Here is a 22208-nt window from a genome sequence, read left to right as displayed (position 1 = left end):
TGGCTTAGTTCACTGCACACATATTATTTAGTGTCTACTTTATATCATTCCCCTGCCTGGGTTATGAAAACATCATGGCAGTCCAGTCTATTGTATGCAGATGGGAACGGGGATAGATCTGACTTTTAACTTGAACTGGCCACATTAACTTGACAATCACTTCGTATCAACGTTACAAATTTGCTTCTAAACAGAAAAAGAAAGGCTCCTGTTTCCAAAATTAAAAATAATTTTGAATTTTAAGGATTCTTTAAATACATTCTTTACATTTGCAATGTAACACATGTACTTAACACTAAGAAATAACATTGGAATTGTAAGGAATAAATTTCCTTCCTCAAAGTAAAAACAGATGCCAATGGAAAGAATTACTTACTATACAACCCTTTAGTCTCTCTGGAGACTTCATATCTACCTCTCAATTTAAGCACACGGGAAATGACTGCTAATGACATCTATCAGTCTTTGTCTTTTGTCTTCTTAATCATACGTGGGTTTTGGATTTCCACATCAGACAGCTGCTCGAGGCCACCTTTTCTGTCCAGCCAAATACAAAGGTGTCTCCTGTCTCATCGAACTGGCTGTGTTCCCTTTCCAGTTCTCTACCAGCTCTCTTTACCTGACCCTTCCAGCCTTTGGCACCAATTCCCATGATGCTTTCTCTGATGAACACAACTACCTCTGCTTCTCTTACAGTCTCGTCATTGTGCGCACACACAGCTAAGGCACCCACAAGTGCGTTACCCAGGAGCTTTTCAAACTCTTTTAGAAATTAAACGCTTGTGTGAGCAAAACAATACCCTCAGTAAGAATCTGTCCCTCTGCATGGGCTTTGGTACAAGTTCTTTAAGAACTAGAAACTAATCAATGGAAAAAGATATGTGGCACAGGCAATGCATGTCCACCAGCTCCCCTGTCCTCCAGTCCCACATCCCGTACCTGCTCACTGTCGCAGGCAAGAGTGGTTTATGTGTCTGGGGTGAGCCAAATTCAGAGAAACACACAACCTGCCAAAAGTTTCAGGCTGTTTAAAGGAACTGAGGGGTGGGGACTCGGGGCAGTGCAGAGCTTCCTCAAGTTAGGAAATGGCTTCATTTGTTCCTTGACTTTAAATAGTAGGTCTTGCTGAATTTTGTTCAAAATATTGGTAAAAATTACTTAAGGTGAAGCTGTATTTCAAAGAAAAGAAGCTACATTTCTTCGTGCAAATGTTTGCCAAATATCATCAATCTTACAAACCTAACATCACTCAAATAAATCTGGTTTCCAAGTAAAGTCAAATAATGTAACTAAGAAGGAGACACTTCTTAATGGAAGTATGAAATAAGATGTATTAGTACTACTGGCCAGGGTATTCACAGAGGAAGGGTTAGAGCAGACCTGCTGTGAAATTCTACAATAAACAGCATGCAGAGTGTGAGGAGAGAAATCACAAACTTTTGTTGTTGATGATATGTTTCGAACTCTTTTAAAATGTAAACTATGCAATTAAATATAATATACATTAAGAAATACCCAAATCAACAAAGTAAACATATGCATACATAAAAGCATCACCCAAAACAAAAAATAGAACATTACAGAATCCCAAAAGTCCCCTCTCATTCCCCTTTCCAGTCCTATTCTCGTAAGACAACTATACGGGACACCCAGTCCTCAAAAGATATCACTGGGTTTTCGTACATAGTGTATCACACTTATTTATACCATGAAGTGACAGCTATACTTTTATACTACCCCATTTTCAACATTTTAGGTAACACACACATTTAACAAAATCCACACTAAATAAACTTCACGACCTCCCCAAACCACAAGGGACATTCTACAAACACTGCACTGACAGAGTAAGTGATAATCATAATGGATCTGAAATTACTGAAAACTGACTACTGGTGGGCCCCCTGCCACCTGACCAGGACGTACTGATAAGCTGCCCGCCACCTATAAAGCACCTGACTGCAGCAACAGAAACCCTCCTGATCCCTCCAGCTCGCTTCTACCTATCAAGAACGATTCACAGAATACAAGAGAGACTAATACTTGTCTCAACTGTTCAGTGGCTCAGCATTACAGAGGGAAGCATTTAGGACTACATGGCAAAGACCTAAAAGAATATTCGCCGAAAAAGAAAGAACAAAAGCATTAAGAAAGAGTAATAACAACTCAGTCTCCCACTCATTTTTGTCAAACTCCACTGATCTCTTGTGCTTGCTAAAGCTTTTAAAAAAGAAGTTCCTATTCCCGAAAGGGGAAACACTAATCCAGTTAGTGGAGAGATACTCAAGAGCTGCTGAGCACAAAGGCATAATTTTCAAATAAACTCATACTTCAGAAAAGTTCTGGATTTACTCCAATATGATATAGTAAGAGAGAAACCTCATTCTTATATGCATACATATATTTATTCCTTTAAATACCAAAAAAACACTGTAAATTTCCAGCTCAAATCTGTATCACTTTCCCTAGAGATGAGTACATATCCTATATGAATAATTTTCCTCTTCATCTGATAACTTTTGACAGAGTTGTATTACATTCTCAACCATTACGGCTAAATAAACATCTGGGGAAAGAATCACACTGATGCTTTGAAACTAGAAAACAAGGTGATAAATGTTTTCATCTTTAGCAAATTAAGTTTTATTATTATAAGAAGCAAAAATAAGCATCAGAAATATTTTTAAATTAGCTAGAACATACTGGATTTATTATACCTTGCATGATGGATCTAACTTCCTTAATTCAAGTCAAGAAGAATAACTTTGCTCTCTAGGAGTTTACAGCTTAGTGGCAAGGATAGAACAAGTAGACAGAAAACACATACAATAAGATAGAAAGTAAATATTGTTAACAGAGGCGGAGGTTACATGTTAAAAAAGCATTCCCAAAGGATGCTAGGTAACAAAAAGAGGTCTGTAATCAAATAAATCTGGGAAATATTGAAATATAATAAATAAATTTAAACAGATTTAAAAGCTAATCACCATTGCCATCCTCCATGATGAAGGCAGCATTTCCTAAATCTGTTTGACCAGAAATCCTGATTTGCAGAGCACGTTGAAAGGTATATCTAGTGTTCTGAGGACAGGATTTGGAAATTGCTGTCTTTGGGGATTTAGAAGTTAAGGTTGTTTTCAGCTAAGGGGATCAGGAAATTTTTCAATTAAGAACTACCATCTACACTGGGGCCAGAAAGACACGTAGGATTAAGACACTGTGGTGGGAGAGTGCTAGTGAAAGGGTCATTTCAGGCAGGAAAACAAAGCAACAGAGCACTTGCAAAGAACTGAGACTAATACAAGTCTAGAAATAAAGATTTAGCAAGGACACTGGACTTTGATAAAGAAGGATTTTTTTTATGCCAAAAACTTTGAGAGTTCAGTTAGAAGGAAAAGTACAAGTTTATACTTACTGACCAGGGTTAAATCAAGCACAGTATTTGCGCAAATCAGAAGACCTCAGTTTAGATGATAAACGTTTTGATCATTTGGTAATACAGAAATAATGATTTGGAAGTTCTTACCATTTAGACAATAGGTTAAATTATATAATGTCGGGGATATGCTTCAAAATAATTTGGGGAGGGTCTAAATGAAGAAGATTGTCCATAAGTTGAAAACTGTTGAAGCTACATGATAAGTACATGGTGGTTCCTTATACTACTTCCTTTAAATAATTGTTTATATTCCCCAAAATAAAACTTAAAATAAAAAGTCATAGGAGATGAAATGGTATATCAATGGCCTTAGTAATTTAATAAAATATAATATTTTTGCCATACACCTATGTATCAAATAAGCAAAATTATTGAAAAGCAAAGGTACACTTAACCATTTTAAGGTGACTAAAAATTCAACTTCTTTCTGCAAGTACTTCATACTTTCAAGTAAGATGAAAACTAAGAATACATACTCTTGTCTCTTATTCTCCTTAAAGGTATTTGCACTCTTATTTCCACCATAAATGGTTTAATTGAGAAAGTACAGAAAGACTCCCAGGAAATATGAAATTTCTTTAATGTGCCAGTTTCTATATAGATTCTGCCAATTGATTCAAAAGCTTTACATATTTTCCGTAAGTTGACCCCAGTCACATTACAAAACGAAATTCTATTGCAAAATCTCAGACTGCAAAATACTCTCCTAGAAAAGCTGCAGATATCATCAATGTATAAAAACAAAACTTTTTAAAAATATATTCCATTTATAGCCTACAGTACTGAAGGTATTTTTAAATTCTTATTTGTAGGTCCTTCATTGAAACAAATCCACTTTTATTAGCCACTAGTTAAATGACAGATACTCACGTTATTAGAAACAAATTTTACTCATAAGTAGATGTATACAATTAAAGATATAGGCTACATCTACACGATTTTATGCAAAATTTAATTAGATCATCTAAGCTTAAAAGTTACTATTATTATAAATTTTCTCCAATAGAACAGAGTATTGTGAAAAGCTATTCTCATTCCAATGTATCAAAATCACTTAAAAGCCTATGTCCTTCATATCTAATTATTTTAAGCTTAATACACAAATCTAATTATTCTGAATTATTCCTTTACAATAAAGTTTAATCTTTTTATTTTAAAATTCTATGGTGGGTATTAAATCAATGAAAATCCATACGGTTTATCTATCCACTAAAAAAAAACATAAATATGCACTATAAATATCTCCATTATTAACTTAGTTGTATATACTAACTCCCTGTTAGTCGCTGTGACAACTGACTTTATATCCTAGCATTCATTTCATTGAAGGAAAATTACTGGCAAGTGTAATATTACTTTAACATACACAGTGCAGTACAGCCAAGTATTTAAATACGGTTTAAATTTCAAAACATACGTTGCCATTTAAATAAACTATCTTAACAAATAACGGTTTGAGAGTTTTCCTCAATTTAACACTCAGCTGAAGCAGCAAGAGCTATCTTTATTTTTTAAACTATAAAATGAAATGGAATCACAACAGAGATGTCTAACTTTGCAGAAGTCAAGACATGCATATCTTTGATTAACGATGAAGAACAGAAGAATATTGATGACATAAAGACAAATACTCTGGAAAACCTGGTGTCATAACCACGCTTAAATGTCCAGACTCTGCTCTGATTCACTCCTCTGGAGCCCACACACTTAGTAGAAAGGGGAGGATTCATACACGGTTTATTAGGTAGGTTCTCTACCTGTGTTAATTAATTTAATTAATTTAAATTAATGAGTGATACAATTAAAATGCAATATATATAAGATTTGTATAGGAACAAAGAATTAATATGCTAAAACAGGCCATGTAATAACCAAAGCTTACCATATTATGTATATACTATATTTGTGAATGAAGATGTTAACAAATACATGCCCCACTTTCAATTTAACATATAGCTATAACAATAGAAGACTTCTGTTTAATAAACTGTATTTAATATTATTAAAACAGCAGTAAATTTTTGATCAGCATAACTGACTGATAAGTGGGTTAATGCACTCATTTATTCAAGAAATATTAATGAGCACCTATATTGTGGCAGCCAGTGTCCTAGGTGCTAGAGATACTAATATAAATTTGTAAATGGTGTACATTAGATTTTGTGATAAAACAAAAATATCTCAAAGAACATGCTCTCCATTAATCCATCTTTAGATCTTAGAACATCAAGGAGACAAGCTGGCATATCCTTCTTCATAGTCTATAAAATGACAAACTATGTATCACAATGAATTATTATGTGTTATATATATGTGTGTGTTACACAGTAAAATATATTTTACAATGTATACAATTACATATAGAACATGAGCTTCTATCAGAGAGGGATAATGTCTACTACTCTGTACTCAACACATGGAGTGTGTGTGTGTGTGTGTGTGTTTGGATCCAGATTCTATGCTTATTTCTTCACATCCAGGCAGAGAGTCAGGAGAGGCAGGCGGAAAGGAAAGAGATAATCCAGTTTTGTCCACAGTATGTTATGTTAATTATATAATTCAGCAACTGCTTTTAAAATATAACAGAGCTCTATGAACCTAAATTAATCACAACTACTCAAGGAGAAACTGACGTATACGACAAGGCTTCCTTAGTAACATGAAGAAAATGTGTTGTGGGGTTGAACATATAAACCATAAAATTATATTACTAAACAAGAATTCCACAGAAAGAGAAATACAGTGATTGAATAACCATGAAATACTAATGTTATGATTCCAATCAGTCTCCTGATTCTATCAAGCAAGTAGTATAAACTCGATGCATATGATAGGAAATAAATCAAACTGGTACATACTTGTGACAAAAAATTTTTTCGTGAAAGTACAGCTATCAAAGGCAGCAATTTTCTCCTGCAAAACTACGAACAAGGATCCTAAAATTAGAGAGAAAAAAACATAAAAGATTAATGTGAAATCCTATAAACTGAATCATAAGTTAAATAATCTAGACTTAAATATCTACCAAAGCAATTTTAAAAATCAAACACTTCTTACATTTAGGCTAGAAACATCTGCTTCTTAACTGTAAAAATAACCCCCCACACAATCCTTAATATAATCAAGATAGGCAAGATTGAGGAAGAAAAGTGACAGGAGAACAAACTACACCTCGAAAAAGTATTTTTCTCAAAGTAAAATTTTATTTTCATTCATTACAAGTCAAATGAATCTATCTTCATTAAGAATGTATGAGATCAATGAACTGCTGGCTATTTACTAAAAATGTTTTTCCACTGCTGACTCAAAGTCATGGAATTAAACATAAAATGGATTTATATAACCTGTCACTTAAAAAGACTGCTGAATTTCCCAACACAAGAGGAAAAAAGAAAAAGAAGGAAGGACGCTCAGACAACTGCTATTCAGTGAAATGAGTCATTTCTGACTAAAATAATGAATCAGAATCTGTATGAACAATGTTTTCTCCCAGAGTCCAAGATTCATAAATAATTAGGAAAAGAATTATAAATTTTTGGAAATAAAATGTATCCAAAATGAAGTTATTTTATAAACCACATTTTAGAGTACTGCTCCTTATAACTGTTTTTAAATATTTAACATACACACAGTTTATTTTTCCAAATTTGGGGGAGATAAACCTACTAAGCAACAGATGTCAATGACGGATGGGGAAAAAATTAAAATGTTCTATTTAACACGCATGCTTTATTAATCTTGTTCATTACCAGATGCAGAACAAAATCCTTAACACAGCTGACAATACATAATAAATGATTCTGTCATAGTATTTAAGAAACCAACCAATCATCAGATCCATAATAAGGTGACAAACTCAATGAGAGAAAGTGCAAAAAAGACAAATCAGAGATGAAGTTTTCATATAATACAGCAGCCATTCCCCCAAAACACAGTAATACAAAAAATGATTTCGCCAAAGAAGGTTTAATGTATTATGAATATTGGTAAGTTTAAAAGACTAATTATACCATACTGCTAATTTGGGGGGGTGGGGCAGGAAGCAAATTTAACCAGGGAAATCTTGTGAATCAGATGTGACATTTTATAGAGCAAATTCTATGCAACAGACTGAAATCCACATGATAACTTTTCCTCTAATCTTCTACACAATTGAACTCACACAATTTCTAATTGGAAAATCAATTCCCAAGAAATGTACAATGTATCCAAATGAACAGATTTTTCTGTGGGAACGTAACTTCATATAGTTTTTCTTTTTAAAAAAAAATGCAGGTATAATACAAACCTTTGCTATATCAAAAAAAAAAAAATCGAAAGAATTTCATTTCCACTTTCCACTAATAATTCGTATTACCACTCTTGCATCTGTTTTTACACAAGTTTCACAATCATTCCTTTACTTATGATGACTACACTGATGACTATGAATTTTCTTAATTTTCAAGGTAATTAATATCTATAAAACATTAAATGTGTTCATTATTTCATGGCCAAAATTAAAAGAAATAAACACAAAAATATTTGCTGTTAGAGAAGTCAATTGAAACTGTATTTTCATGGGCATCACCAGAAATACTTGGTGATTTGCAATACTTGGAAGAACTGGAGAGTTGAGGGAAAAAAAACAACTTTGCCCTTCATAGACTTTGTAACAGTCTTAAAAAACAATGTAAGAAATACTATTTTAAAACTTCACTGTGTTTATACAAGTAAATTATGATCTAAAAATCTTGCTGAACTTACCTCTCTATTCAAGTGTGTTCAAGTTTCTCTTTGGCTAAATAATAGGTAATCTATTTCAGTACAAAGGACACTAAAAAGAAGAGCTATTGTTATAGTTTTCTAGGTTAAATATATTATCTACTGGACCGTTCCATATAGTAATGTTGATTTTGAACGATTTGATGTATCACTGGATAATCACATTATCCCAGAAATAATATTATTTCTCCTACGTCATATGTCAATTTTGAGTCTGATATTATTTGAAGTGTAAACATGCTTAATAACTAGATCTTCATTATGAATTTGCACACTATTGCTGAACAAATTTTCTTTGTCCTGTCTCATATTTTTATACTTGAATTCAAGTATATCTATCATTAGTATCAAAGCCTACGTGTTCTTTTAGTTTGTATTTATCAGGTATGTCTTTACCCTTTTACGTTCAACATTTCTAAAGCACTTCTCGAAATATCTCTTTAAAATTTAGCCTGAGAGTCTTCTGCTATAAAATTTACTTTATTGGCAGAGCATAAAATATTTTGTCTTCCATGTTCCATGTGTTTGCTCTTTGATGAGATGAAAGATTTATATTTTGCATCCATGACCTTCATAAGACATTCAACATCAAGGGGCTTCAGTTTTTTCAAATGTAAAGGGAAACTGTTCAGTAGTAAGATCTTAGGGTGGAGGGTATAGATCAAGTGGTAGAGTGCATGTTTAGCATGCATGAGGTCCTGGGTTCAATCCCCAGCACCTCCTCTAAGAATAAATCAATGAGCTGAATTATCTCCTCTCAACAAAAAAACTTTTTTAAAAACAGATCTTAAGGCCCTTTTATCCTCTAATGTCCTATGGTTATATAAATTAATTCTTCATTATCACTAGGTCTGAATATTTTTGTTAAGATTTTAATAAATTGATTTTAAAGAAGATAAGTCTATTTTGTCCCTCTTTTAGGTCCATTGTGAAATGTAAAAGAATAAGAATATTTAAAAGCTTTTTTTATATTTCAAAAATATGCTTTATTTTGATGAATGCTACCAAGAAAAGTACATTTCACATCATAAAGCAGTAAACATAAAGATGAACATACATTATATATATACACAAACATATGTATTTATGTTATTATACATGTAAAAGGTTCCTCAAAGCAATATTTAACCTTTATATGTTTCCTCAGATACTTTTTATTCTTTCCCATTTCACTTTTAATCTATTAATGGGACAAGATGGGAAGTTTGAAAACATTCATTAAGAAATCTTAAGAGCTACTCTATCTGGCAGAATTCACAAGGCATATTAGTGACTTTTTTATTATTATGATATCAAAGTCAATCATATTGGTAAAGGTCTACATGCACAGGAGTCATGTTATCTTGCACAAGAATGCCATGAAAAGATGCTCACCTTTTATTGCAATGGAGATCATAGATAGGTGTTTTAAACTGAATGGACTTGACCATCTCCCCAGTACGAAGTGAATAGAGATCCACACAACAGTACGGTGGACTTGTCCTAAAAAAGAAAAGAAAAAATTATTTTTAAAAAAGTGGGAGAGCCAATAAAATAAACTCTACATTTTCTTCTTAATATAACATAAGCAAATTGATTGGAAGTACCAAAAACACATATATGGCCAATCTACTCATTTCAGAAATGCCAAATTAGAAGAAGAAAAACAAAAAATGAAACATTTACCAAATTAGTACTATAGAAAAGAGAAATCATAAGACGATCTCAGGAGATGCAGAAAAGCATATGATAAAATTAAAAACCTGTTCATACAAAATATTTCATTAATCTGATAAAGGATACAAACCTTAAAACTAACCAACAAAAATTAGCAATCATACAATGGTAAAACACTGAAAGCTTTCACCCTAAAATCATGAACTAGACAAGAATACTCATTATGGCCACTTCTACTCAACATAGTACAGAAGGTCTCATGCATAAGAAATTACTACAAGGAAGAAGTAAAGCTGTCATTATTTGCTGAGAATTTGATTATACAAATATAAAACCCAACAACACAAATCTTTAGGTAGAAATATATACAGACAATCCCATAAGAAAGATAAACCATTAATACATGGATTAATATGTGGATTAATTGTAAATATGGATTGTTAATTAATATATGGATTTACCAAGGTCACTGGATAAAACAGTATGTGTGCTTTTTACAAATTGAGGACAATTATGAAGTGAAAGATACAAATATGCTGAATATCTTGAAATAAACCTAAGGAAATATTTCAATACATTTATACAAAAAAAGAACAAAATGAAATCCAAAAAAAGGCCAAAATGAATGGAAGTATAGGCTGACAGACTCTCTAAGTTGATACAGTTCAACCCTAATCAAGAATCTACCAGAAATGAGACCTCATTCTATGCATACATTCCACATAAGACATATTATTATAATGGTGTAGTCATTAAGATACTGTGTTCCTGACACTGGAGTAGATAAAGAGATCAATGTTTCCACCTTAAGAAAACAGGCAAAGAAGAGCAAGTTACATCCAATGGAAGTGGAATGAGGGAGTTAATAAAATATAACAAGAAATCAGCTTGAGTGAGTAAAACAATCTCAATAAACTAAACCTAGAAACTGAACTCATAATTTAAAACTTCTTATAAGGAAGTTCTCAAAAGTGACATCATTTGTAAATTCTATCAGTCATTTAAACAAAAAAGTTTAGATATATCCTACACAAATTCTTTCATAAGGTAGAAGAGGAGACACTTATCAACTTACTGTATGAGGCCAGTAACACCTGATCTCAAAAATAAACAAATACTTCACAAGAAACTACAGATATCTATGTCTCATGAACAGACATCAAAAATTCCCCAACAAAATATTAGCAAGTCAAATCCAGCAATACAAAACCAGATGTGCATTATTCTAGAAATAAAAGATTGTTGAATAGAAAAGAACTTCTTCAACTGATTAACGGCATCTACAAAAAACCCACAGGTGTAAGATTAACACTTTCCCCAAAAGATCAGGAACAAGGCAGAACGGTCTGCTCTTACCACTCCTATTCAACAAGGACATGCTAATTTTTAAATCTTTATGAAAATTTATAAAACATACCTGGGGACTTGATTTGTATGAGACCTATTATTCAGCTACAATAATTAATATAGTGCGAGATATCACCTCGGACCTGCTGAATATTACTATCAAAAAGATAAGAAATAAGTGTTGACAAGGATGCAGAGAAAAGGGAATCCTTGTGCACTGTTGGTGGGAATATAAATTGGTGCAGTCACTATGCAAAACAATACAGTTTCCAAAAAACTTAAAAATAAAACTACCATATGATCCAGCAATCCCAGTTCTGATATTTATGCAAAGAAAATAAAAAGACTAAATCAAACAGATATGTACATCCCCATGGGCACTGCAGCATTATTTACAATAGCCAAGACATGGAAGCAACCTAAGTGCCCACTGATGAATGGGCACATGGACACACACATATACACACTGGAATATTATTCAGCCATAAAAAAGGAAATCTTGCCATTTGCAACAACATAAATGGAACTTGAAGGCATCATGCTAGGTGAAATAAGCCAGATAAAGACAAATAAATATGATCTCACTTATACGTGGAATTTGTTTTAAGAAAATCATAGATAAAAAGAACAAATTAGTAGATTCCAGAGGCAAGGTAGGGTCAGGTTAGGGTATGAAGTAGATGAAGATAGTAAAAAGGTACAAATGTATAGTTATTTATAAGATCAGTAAGTCCTGGGAATGCAATGTACATCATGGTGACTATAGTTAACAATACTTTATTACATATCTAAAAATTGCTGAGAGTAGATCTTAAAAGTTCTCATCAGAAGAAATAAGTGGACATAACTCAAGATTTATTTTATTATGCAATGCATACAAATATTATACATCTGTACATTATTTTGTACACGTAAACTAAAAACATTATATGTCAATTATATCTCATTTCATAAAAAAAGATAGTATATATAATACTGGTCTAAGGATAGACATACACTTAGATCTATATTCAAGGGAACAGAATAGAGAGGCATAAATTCACATGTATGGCCAATTAGTTTTCACTGATGGTACCATATAATTAAATGATAAAAGGATAGTCTTTTGAACAAATGTTGATCAAAAATTAGATATTTGCATGCAAAAAAGAAACTGTTTCCTAACTTCTAACTCAAAACAGATCACAGATCTGAAAACATAAGAACCAAACTATACAGCTTCTAGAATATATAGCAGAAAATTTTACTTCTTAAAACAAGGAAAAGGAAGCATGAATGTAGATATTATTCACAACACAGAACTCATTTTTTAATACTGATATAAGAAAATGAAAGGCAAACCCCATATCGTGAGAAAATATTTTGAAAAGATATACCTGACAATGGGTTTATAGACAGAATATAAAAAGAACTCTTGTCCCTCAATAATAATGATACATACAACATATATGTCACACCTAGGTAACTTGTTATTCCTAATAACAAAAACAGGTAAACATCGATCAGTGAGTACATGGATAAATATACTGTACTGTATTGATGCAACAGAATATTACACAGTAACTTTTAAAGAACAAATCATCCATAGAACAATATAGATGAATCTCAAAACTATTAAGAAGTAAAAAAAAAAAAAAAAAGCCAGACAGGAAGTCTACACACTGTATGGGCCCCTTTCAATGAAAAGCTAGAAAGGTAAAACTCTAATAATAGGAAGAAGATCAGTGGTTGCCAGTAGCCAGAGAAGAGGGGGAAGCTATAGTGGGCAAAGGAGCACGTTGGATGCCACTTGCAGTGTGACAGAAATGTTGCCATGTCTTGACTGTGGTAGGTACTTACACAACTGTACACAACCGGCAAATCTGGGGGAAAATCTAGTGAAACCTGGACTTCAATCTCTAAAACTGACACAAGGCAAAAATTCTTTTCTTAATGTTCCCAACTAATTAATCCGGTCCTCTGCTGAGAAGCAACGAGTTAATAATGAATGAAATCTAACATTTTGCCAGACCAACTGGGAAGGGAAAAAACAGCTTGTCGCCTTCAATTAGCAGCTCATTATAGCTACGGTACACTAGAAACTTGAATTCTGATCATTTCACTGGCATCCATACAATGTCACAACTGAGATTCTTCCTGCAGAAAACCTTCAATAGAAGTAGACAAAACAAATGCTAGGAAGGCTCAGTTTAGAGTTGACTGAACAAGATGTGGTAGAACTAAAAATTCTATTTATATATGGAAAAAAAACCTCTTATTCAATGCCTAAAAGAAAAAGATAATTCTTTAAAAATAAGAGTTTTCAGAAAGTCACACATTCATAAAGGAGTCACGCTATCTGCCAATAGCACAGTTGTGTGCACGCCTGACATGTCCTTTTGTTCTCTGTTTTCTCTCTTTTTAAAAGCCTTGACTATTTCCCTGGGACAGAGCAAGACAATCTTAATTTTCCTCATGGGTAGGCTGATGAGAAAGCCTTTCCATAACATCAGCAGTATGCATGCCCCAAAACAGAAAGGACGCGTGTTATACTAAAACACACAGGCAAGAAACAAGCTTTTACTTTGTATCCCACTATACACCAAGCAATGTCAAAAGCTGTATATAGAATGAGTCTTTATTAGATTCCTAGAGCTCAAATGGGTTAACATTTTACAGGCTTGCATCTGACATTTAAACCTAAAGTTGTGACTTCACTTTAAGATAAACCTAATTAATATTTTAATGGGAAAAAGTTCCACACAGAAATGTAGAGAATCAAATTTAGAATGTAATTGAATCTATTATAGGCAAAAAACCAGAGTTTGGAAGAAAAGCAGAAATGATGCAATTTGTATCATTAAATGGTTGGTTAGAGGACTTAAAACTGTGTCCAGGCACTATTGCCTTTCCAACACATATACATCAACAGGAGTGATGTGAAGTTATTCAGTACTTTTAATGATAAATATAAAGTAGAAATAAATGCAAATTCTCCTTAACTGACCTGTTCTTTACCTATGTAACGTTTTATAGTGACATATTGAATCAGGACATATATTAAAAATTTTTGCACTGAAACAATCTGTTACCTACCGTACACATGACCTACACCCATAAAGGAAGTTATTAAGCTTTATATTAGGAGGAGAAAAGTTCTCCCAGAGCCAAAGGTATGGAATTTACACCGTTCATTCAGTTCACTGAAGAGAGCTAAATACAAATATTTAAAGAGAAAACTAGTGAAAGCTTCCATTATAGATTAAACTAAGCAATTATGAATTACAAAGCAAAATTAAGTAGATTTCTGAAAAGGAAATATTGAAACTATTACAAATATAGAAGATAAACACTGAGAAAACACTAAATGTTTTCAGCTAAATTTCTTGCCTATCTCATTATTTCTTACTTTATCTGTAATTCTTTCCTCATATTTTAAATTTTTTTAACATGCTTTATTTTTTAGAGCAGTTTTTGGTTCCAACGAAATTGAGCAGAAGGTACAAAGATTTTCCATTTAGCGCCTGTCCCTATTCATGCAGTCTACCCCATTATCAACATCCCCTCCCAGAGCAGAATATTTGCTACATCATACAATGACACATCATAATCACCCAAAGTCCGTATTTACATTATGATTCACTCTTGGTGTTGTACATTGTATGGAGTTGGACAAATTTATAAAGACAGGTATCCAACATTATAGTATCACACAGAATAGTCTCACTGCCCTAAAATCCTCTGTTCTCAGCCTGTGCATCCCTCCTTCACCCCTAACGCCTGGCAAACACTGATCTTCTTACTGTCTCCAGAGTTTTGCCTTTTCCAGAATGTTGTTTTTTTGTTGGAATCACACAGTATGTATCCTTTTCAGAGAGGCTTCTTTCACTCAGTAATAATAAAAATATTAAAAATTTCACCTCTTTCTTTTCAGGACTCAATGGCTCTTAGTCCTGAAAAATATTCCATTATCTGGGTATACCGTATTTATCCATTCACCCAATGAAGGACATCTTGGTTGCTTCCAAATTCTAGCAATTTTGGACAAAGCTGGTATAAATAGCTGTGCGCTGTTTTTTAAACTAGTTTTCTACAAAACTGCTAAATTGTCTTCTAAAGTGGTTTTACCATTCTGCATTCCTACCAGAAAATAATAGGAGTTCCTACAGCTCCCAGCCTCAGAATTAGATGTTGTCAGTGTACTGGATGATGGCCATTCTAATAGGTGTGCAGCATACCAAGAAAGGAATGCATATGTCCATTAAAAAAAAATGTGAACATTCATATCAGCATTATTCATAACAATCACAAAGCAGAAACAACCCACGTGTCCTTCAAATGATGAATGCATAAACAGGTTGTAGTATATATACTGCAATGCAATATTATTTTGGCTTAAAAAGAATGAAATTCCAACTATATGACATTCTGGAAAATACAAATCTGTGGAGATGGTAAAAAGATCTACCACTACTTCAAAATAAAATTGGGTTGCCTTTTCACTTAATTTATTTGAAGATTAAGTTTCAGTAATGCATCTAGAGTTATGATTTAGTGTTTATTCTTTCAATACATCAAATTAATTTCTTTCCTTTATACACCAGAAATTGACACACTGTAATTGAATATACTTCAATTTTTTAAAAAAGTTCTTTCCTTTAAGTAGTATACGAACAACTAGGTTAAACCAATACACTTTCAAATAAAATTTTACCATTATAAACTATTCTGAAACAAATCTGAGTGGGCTTCCATTTCTCAAGTTCTTCCATAACACATCAACATTGTTGACTTCCTAACATACTTTTATTAAGACAATACAGAGTCTCCAAAATAAAAACTAAAAATGCTCTATTGAGCATTAAGTACTCAATCAAAAAGATTTTTTTATTTTCGTAAGTTATATCAGTACTTTTTTCTTAATGAAAAAGTTACTGGTGAATAAATGAATGAGTAAATTACTTTTACACAGTGAAAAGATTTAACCAAATGTAAATAACCACAATATTTGGTTGAGTGATTGTCAGAACCCTCAATCCATGACTTCAGAATAGTTTTATACACAAATAAGACTATAGATGTTGTAAACATGGGGAAATAGTCTGACTGTCTGTTTCAGATTCAACAATTACTATTTAAGGAAAAAGTGAGGCCTAGCTAAATGAACCACTAAAAGGAGCAAGAAGCATGAACTTCTCAAATAGGGATTAAATAAGATTTCTAGTATGTGCAGTTAAATGTTCCTGTTGAAGTACACCTTTCCATGGAAGAATCAATAATCTTTTTTCTGATGTCAAAACCTAGGCTATTAGCATCTAGAAAATGAGGAATGACCCAGGTATCTTGCGCTTTCTGTGAAGACTTAGCATGATGTTGAGTTAGTTGAGTGTTTTCTTTTAAATATATATCTTTAAACAGTACATGGAGAATGATGATGATGACCTCATACTTTATCTTTGAAATTAAGACACTGCCTAAAAATGGTGTATTAGACAGGTACAAACTAGCTTCTATGCCTAGTGGAAAACAAGAATTACAAATAATACATATCAAACTCCTAAACTTATAAATCTCTATCAAAAATACTTCAATTTTGAGTCTCGCAGTCTACTTTTCATTTTTATAACAATATGTTTGTTCTTAATATTCATGTGTTTTATTAGAATCATAGCCATTTCCTACCCTGGACACTATTTTCAAAATAGTTTTTTTGCAATGCAATCCACTGAGCAGCATGTTAAAACAATGTGAGATAACGGCTTTTATGATTCGAAAATTCTAAATATTAATACCATTTTCCTCTACAAAGACTTTTATTATTTTCATTCCTGACATTTAACAGATTGAATCAAAATTAAGAAAAGTGGAACAAAGTATTTGAGAAAGTGACATTTTCCAAGAATGTGCATATATAAGTGAAACACAAAACAGCAAAGACATTTTAAATCTACCACAAATTGCAAGAAGCATGGAAACACTTACTTCAAATGGGAAAAAGCTGCACAACCTTCAACATGTGTTACTGAATCTAATCCTTTAAATATAAGAGGAAAATTTTCAATAGTATTACATTATTTGTATTCTGATTCAGCTTCTAAAGAACAAAAGCCAGTTCGTCGCATTTTTTTATTAAGTAATTAAAAAGAAAAAGCAAAGAAAATGGGAACTTAACCATATTAAAGGTTAAACTTGTGATCAGCCTAGTTAATAATAACATTTTTCTTCTGCAAAGTTCTGAATAAACACTGGGTAATTAAAAAGCTTCCAACACTTCTACAAGTTGAGAAAGTGGTATTAATGATGCCTTTACATGAGGAGATAAACAGGCAGGAAGGAGTACGTATAGTCTCCACATAAAAATAGGAGGTATTGTTAAAATTGGGGTTAGACAAATGTTCTTCAGTAGAGATCCTCATCTCCCACACCACAGAAGAAGCAGATAAAAAATACTTTTAAGTAAGTTTCTATTACTTGCAACTAAATACAAAGATGAGTTAGGAATATTGTACCTTCAAGGAGATTTCCCCAAAAAAAAAAAAAATCAGCTATTTTTTTTAAGGATAGAGACTAAACATGAATACAAGGAAATACACTTTATACACCACAATGAAAAACAAATTTGGTGGAAATTCAGATTATAGAAGCGATGTTACAGGGAATAAGAAAAGTCTCCAGTTTAGTTCATATATCCATATATGACTAATATAAACATATCCATAATTTATATATTTATGGTACTATTTAATTATGCCTACACAACCTTTATCAAGTAAAAACCATTCATAAATACAATACTTAAAATGTTATCTAGGGGAAAAAATTTTTAATTAAAGAAAGACCTAATTACTTCCCCCCTCCAAAAAATTAAAATAAATTTTTTTAAAAAGTAGAGATGACATTAAAAAAAGTTTTATCTAGGAAAAATTTTCAAACATTTTAGGGCACAGTAGAGATCAGCAAACTATGTTCCAACTCCAACCCCTACTGCTCGTTTCACTGGAACACAGCTATATCCATTCGTTTCTTTATTTTCTATGGATGAGTTGAGTAATTTCCACAGATATCACGTGGTCCGCTGAGCTTAAAACATTTGGCATATGGCAAAACCAAAAACTTTACTAACCCCTGATTTAGTTTTTCATTTCTAGTATAACTGGGCTGCTTTACACAGCTTCTCTCGGGGGTCTTACATGGATTTGCTTAGGTTGAGGGGGAACACGAGGCGAGCCCGAGTTCCTGAAATACAGGAACTCTACAGTTCTAATACCTTGGGATTAACCATACTGATGCTTGACATTTCCTCCACTTCATTACTTTCCTTCTTATATTTGGGAACTATGTGGATGTTTCAATTTTCTTCTCATTTTGTTCAAGCTCTAATTTTATCGAGTTTTCTCTCTAGTCTTCTTTCTCTACCTTCTAATTTCTTTGTCAGTTCTGTGGTGAATTGTCGAGTTTTTCCCTTCTCTTTCTTCCGATGGGTCGTACCTGTCATATTATCTCACCTTTTCTTCTCTGAGTTCTTGTATTTTTGTTTTGTGCTCTTTCTTTATAGAGAAAACTCACTTATTAAAATTATTATAAAAATCATGAAATATGTTTACAATTAAGAACTACTTCATGGAAACATTATTCTACTGATTGTTTTTCATTTCCCAATAACTTTTCATTGAGTTATGTTTTCCATTTGTCCACTTCATATAAGTTTTCAAAGATAAGGTTGTTCAAAATATTGCTTTTAATGACCATAAGATCTGTAGTGATGCCCCTGAATTCATTCTGGATATTGCTAATTTATGCCTTCTGTTTGTTTTTTTTTTAAATCAGTCTTACTAAAGGGTTATTCACCTTATTGATGTTTTTTTCTTTTTTGTTGTTACTCTTTCTTATTAAATTCCATATCATTTATTCTTTCTTTTTTTATTGATATTTTTAAAGAACTAGCTTTTGGTTTAACCAGTTTAGGTAAACTTGCTCCTCTTTTTCAGATACTAAAAGTTAAAGATTTTAGACCTTTCTTTTTTGTCAAATGTAAGCATTTGGTGCTATAAATATCCCCCTGTGCTTGCTTTAGTTACATCACACTTTTGGTATGCTGTGGTTTTTCTATCATTCAATTCAAAATCTGTTCTGTCTTCCCCTGATTTCTGCCTGACCAATCTTTTAATTCCCAAACATTGAGATATTTGTTACTAAATTCTAATTCCCAAACATTGAGATATCTGTACTTAATTCTTTACTTAACTGCACTGTGGTTACAAAACATACTCTATTATTGAGACTGGCTTTATCATCCAGCATATGATCAGTCTTGGTCAATGTTCTACATACAGTATGTGGATATGATTGATACTCTATAAATATCAGGTGAGTCATATTGATATTGTAGTTGATGACTTCTATATGCTGATTTCCTGTCTACTTGTCCCATTAGTTACTAAAAGAGGAGTGCCAATCTCCAACTTTAGTTATTGATTTCTCTATTTCCTTTTCAGCTCTAACATTGATCACGTATTTTAGAAATTCATATATTTTCAAGCATATTTAAATAGTCATTTTTAAAAGAGCTTGAACATATTTAAGAAAGAACTAGTGTTTGCCAGTCACCTCCCCTGAAGAAATAAATATTAAGTAATCAGATCCATTACACATGAGTAGGTATTTTTATATATATATATATATATATATATATATATATATATATATATATATATATATATATGGGTAAGTTTAAAGGCAAAAGAGAAAGAATCTAAGGTAATTCCAAATAAACTGAATCACAATTCTTCTGAAATAGGACGTATGGTAATCTGCTGGAAATGTAAGAGCTTAAACAAAGTTACGAATGTTTGCACAGCTTATTTGCCACCTTTTATTGCATCTATTTATTCAATACATACACCTACTAGTATCAATTTTACCATCCAAATTCTTTTTATTATAGTTGATTTACAATATATCACTGAAATTTAAACTTTTCTGACATATCCTAAGAAAAGCAAAAGTTTCAATAGATGAAAGCTTAAAGTGTAATCATTTGAAAACAGAGCAAAATCTTCCAAGTCTCCAAGAAAGATAAAGCCTTGTTTTCAAATAAGACAAAAGACAAGTTTGCTAGCCAGTCAAATATCTCTCCTAAATTCAAAAACCAGGGATCAACCACTTCAAATAAATAAATCAATAAATATCAATAAAAATTAGAACATTTTAAAATCTCCCAACTGGTTTTAACTAATGGGGTACCACAGAAACACATTCTAATTACCTTTTTACATAACATGATCTAACATGAAGTAGCATAAAACTATCCTGAAGTTATAATAACAAAAACCCTAACACATAGTAAAAATCTTATTTCAGAGCTATTACCAAAATATAACTCTAAAAATAATATATGACAATTCATAATAACATACATGTGAGGTATCTGTAAATAACATTAATGAACCATATTGATAAATTCCAACAAATATGGAAAAGAACTGTCCACTAATCCTGCCAGAATATTTTGAAGATATTAAGATATATTCTTAATGGAGGAATACAAAGGGACTAAACAAATCTACTTAATGTCATCTACACATTCCACCAACTTATATGTTATTTCATTCAAAAAAACCAGAAGCTCCTGGAGGGCAGAGACAACATCTTATTTACTGTTGTAGGTTGAACACAGCACTTTTGTTAAAGGAATCAATTAAGAATTGAGAAAAAATTGATGTTAACTACTACAACAAACTACTCTATATGATACTATAATGGTGGATACATGTCATTATACATTTGTCCCACAGAATGTACAAGACCGAATGAACTCAAGATACTCTTCAAAATTTCACTTATGAAGTAAAGATACAAACATGTTTGACATTCTACCTTTGGAATCTTACTTTTCTAATAAGCCCTACAAGCGGCTACTCTGTAATTCTGATTATTGTACATTTGATAAATACCAGCCATTATTATAAAGACATTATATGTATTATTTCATTGATCCCAGATGATGATCTATTTATAGAAGACAGCTTTCCACTAAGCATTTGTTTTATTATTCAAAAAAATTTCAGCAATAAGATATCATGGGAAAAATCTTTCTATCAATAGCAAAGATTTCAAATATTGAATGTTCAGCATTTTAATTTGCTGATATTCATTTACTAATTGATTAGGAAAGTGATTTATAGACAGAAGACGAGGATAGAAGACAAAGAAAACAAAGATTGAAAGCTACAAACTTGCCTTCATTAGCATCAAGTTTCAAAAAAAATCCAAAAGAAAACAAATAAATTTGCCTCTGGTATTCATATAGTAAATATTATAATTAGCCATAATTATAGGATAATGTTATGCTGTATTCTTTGAAATTAATAATGCAAGACACTAAAACCTCAGTTTGCAATTCCCTATGTAAAACAAAATGAGTTTTTCTTGATAACAGCAGAAATATAAATAAAGCCTTCTATTTTATAATTTTTAGAAGATGTATGAATTTAGTGAGTCTAATTAGAAACCTCTATTGTAACCTATTTTTTTTTCCTTCTTGTGGCCATTTTCCTCCATATGGGAAACCACTGACAAAAGGATACAGAAAAACAAGCAAAAAAGATCAGTTAAAAATTAAAACTTTAGTTTAATGATTAAGAAATACATCATAAATAAAGCTGCCTTAAAAATATGAAGTTAATTTTGAGTCAAGCTATTATCCGGAAACGCTGAATGCTATGAAAAAGTTGTGTTGTTTGTGGTACACGCAGTAACACTCCAACAAAACAAAGCAAAATCTTGCTTGGATTTATTTCCCTAGACAGAAAGCTAATTTGTAACTGCTTACCTGTTGTGATAAACTAAGTACATACAGAATCATTTTGCATATTAACAGATACACAGAACCATAGTTTAACTGAGAAACACGGGATCCCAGAAATGAGAACACTAAAGTCTGGTTCAATTCACAAAGAGATGTTATTTACACCAACTTCTGCCAAGAAAGCCAAGACGCCAACGCACTCTACTATGTAAAAGC

General features: G+C 32.1%; 1 protein-coding gene across 24 annotated transcripts in view; it reads right to left on the bottom strand.

Moving 5' to 3' along the window:
- BCAS3 (BCAS3 microtubule associated cell migration factor) overlaps positions 1–22208 on the bottom strand; it is a 483031-nt gene that overhangs the window by 374587 nt on the left and 86236 nt on the right. For all 24 annotated transcript variants that reach the window (XM_014552809.2, XM_032498340.1, XM_032498338.1 and 21 more), the window contains 2 exons: positions 9578–9685; positions 6298–6375 (listed from right to left, as the gene is read on the bottom strand). In XM_014552809.2, coding sequence (XP_014408295.2) covers positions 6298–6375; positions 9578–9685 — 186 coding nt within the window. The remainder of the gene's footprint in view (positions 1–6297; positions 6376–9577; positions 9686–22208) is intronic.

The sequence above is a fragment of the Camelus ferus genome, chromosome 16 (assembly GCF_009834535.1).
Source record: "Camelus ferus isolate YT-003-E chromosome 16, BCGSAC_Cfer_1.0, whole genome shotgun sequence".
NCBI lineage: Eukaryota > Metazoa > Chordata > Mammalia > Artiodactyla > Camelidae > Camelus > Camelus ferus.
The sequence above is the reverse complement of the archived record's forward strand: the minus strand, read 5'-3'. Positions and strand labels throughout refer to the sequence as shown.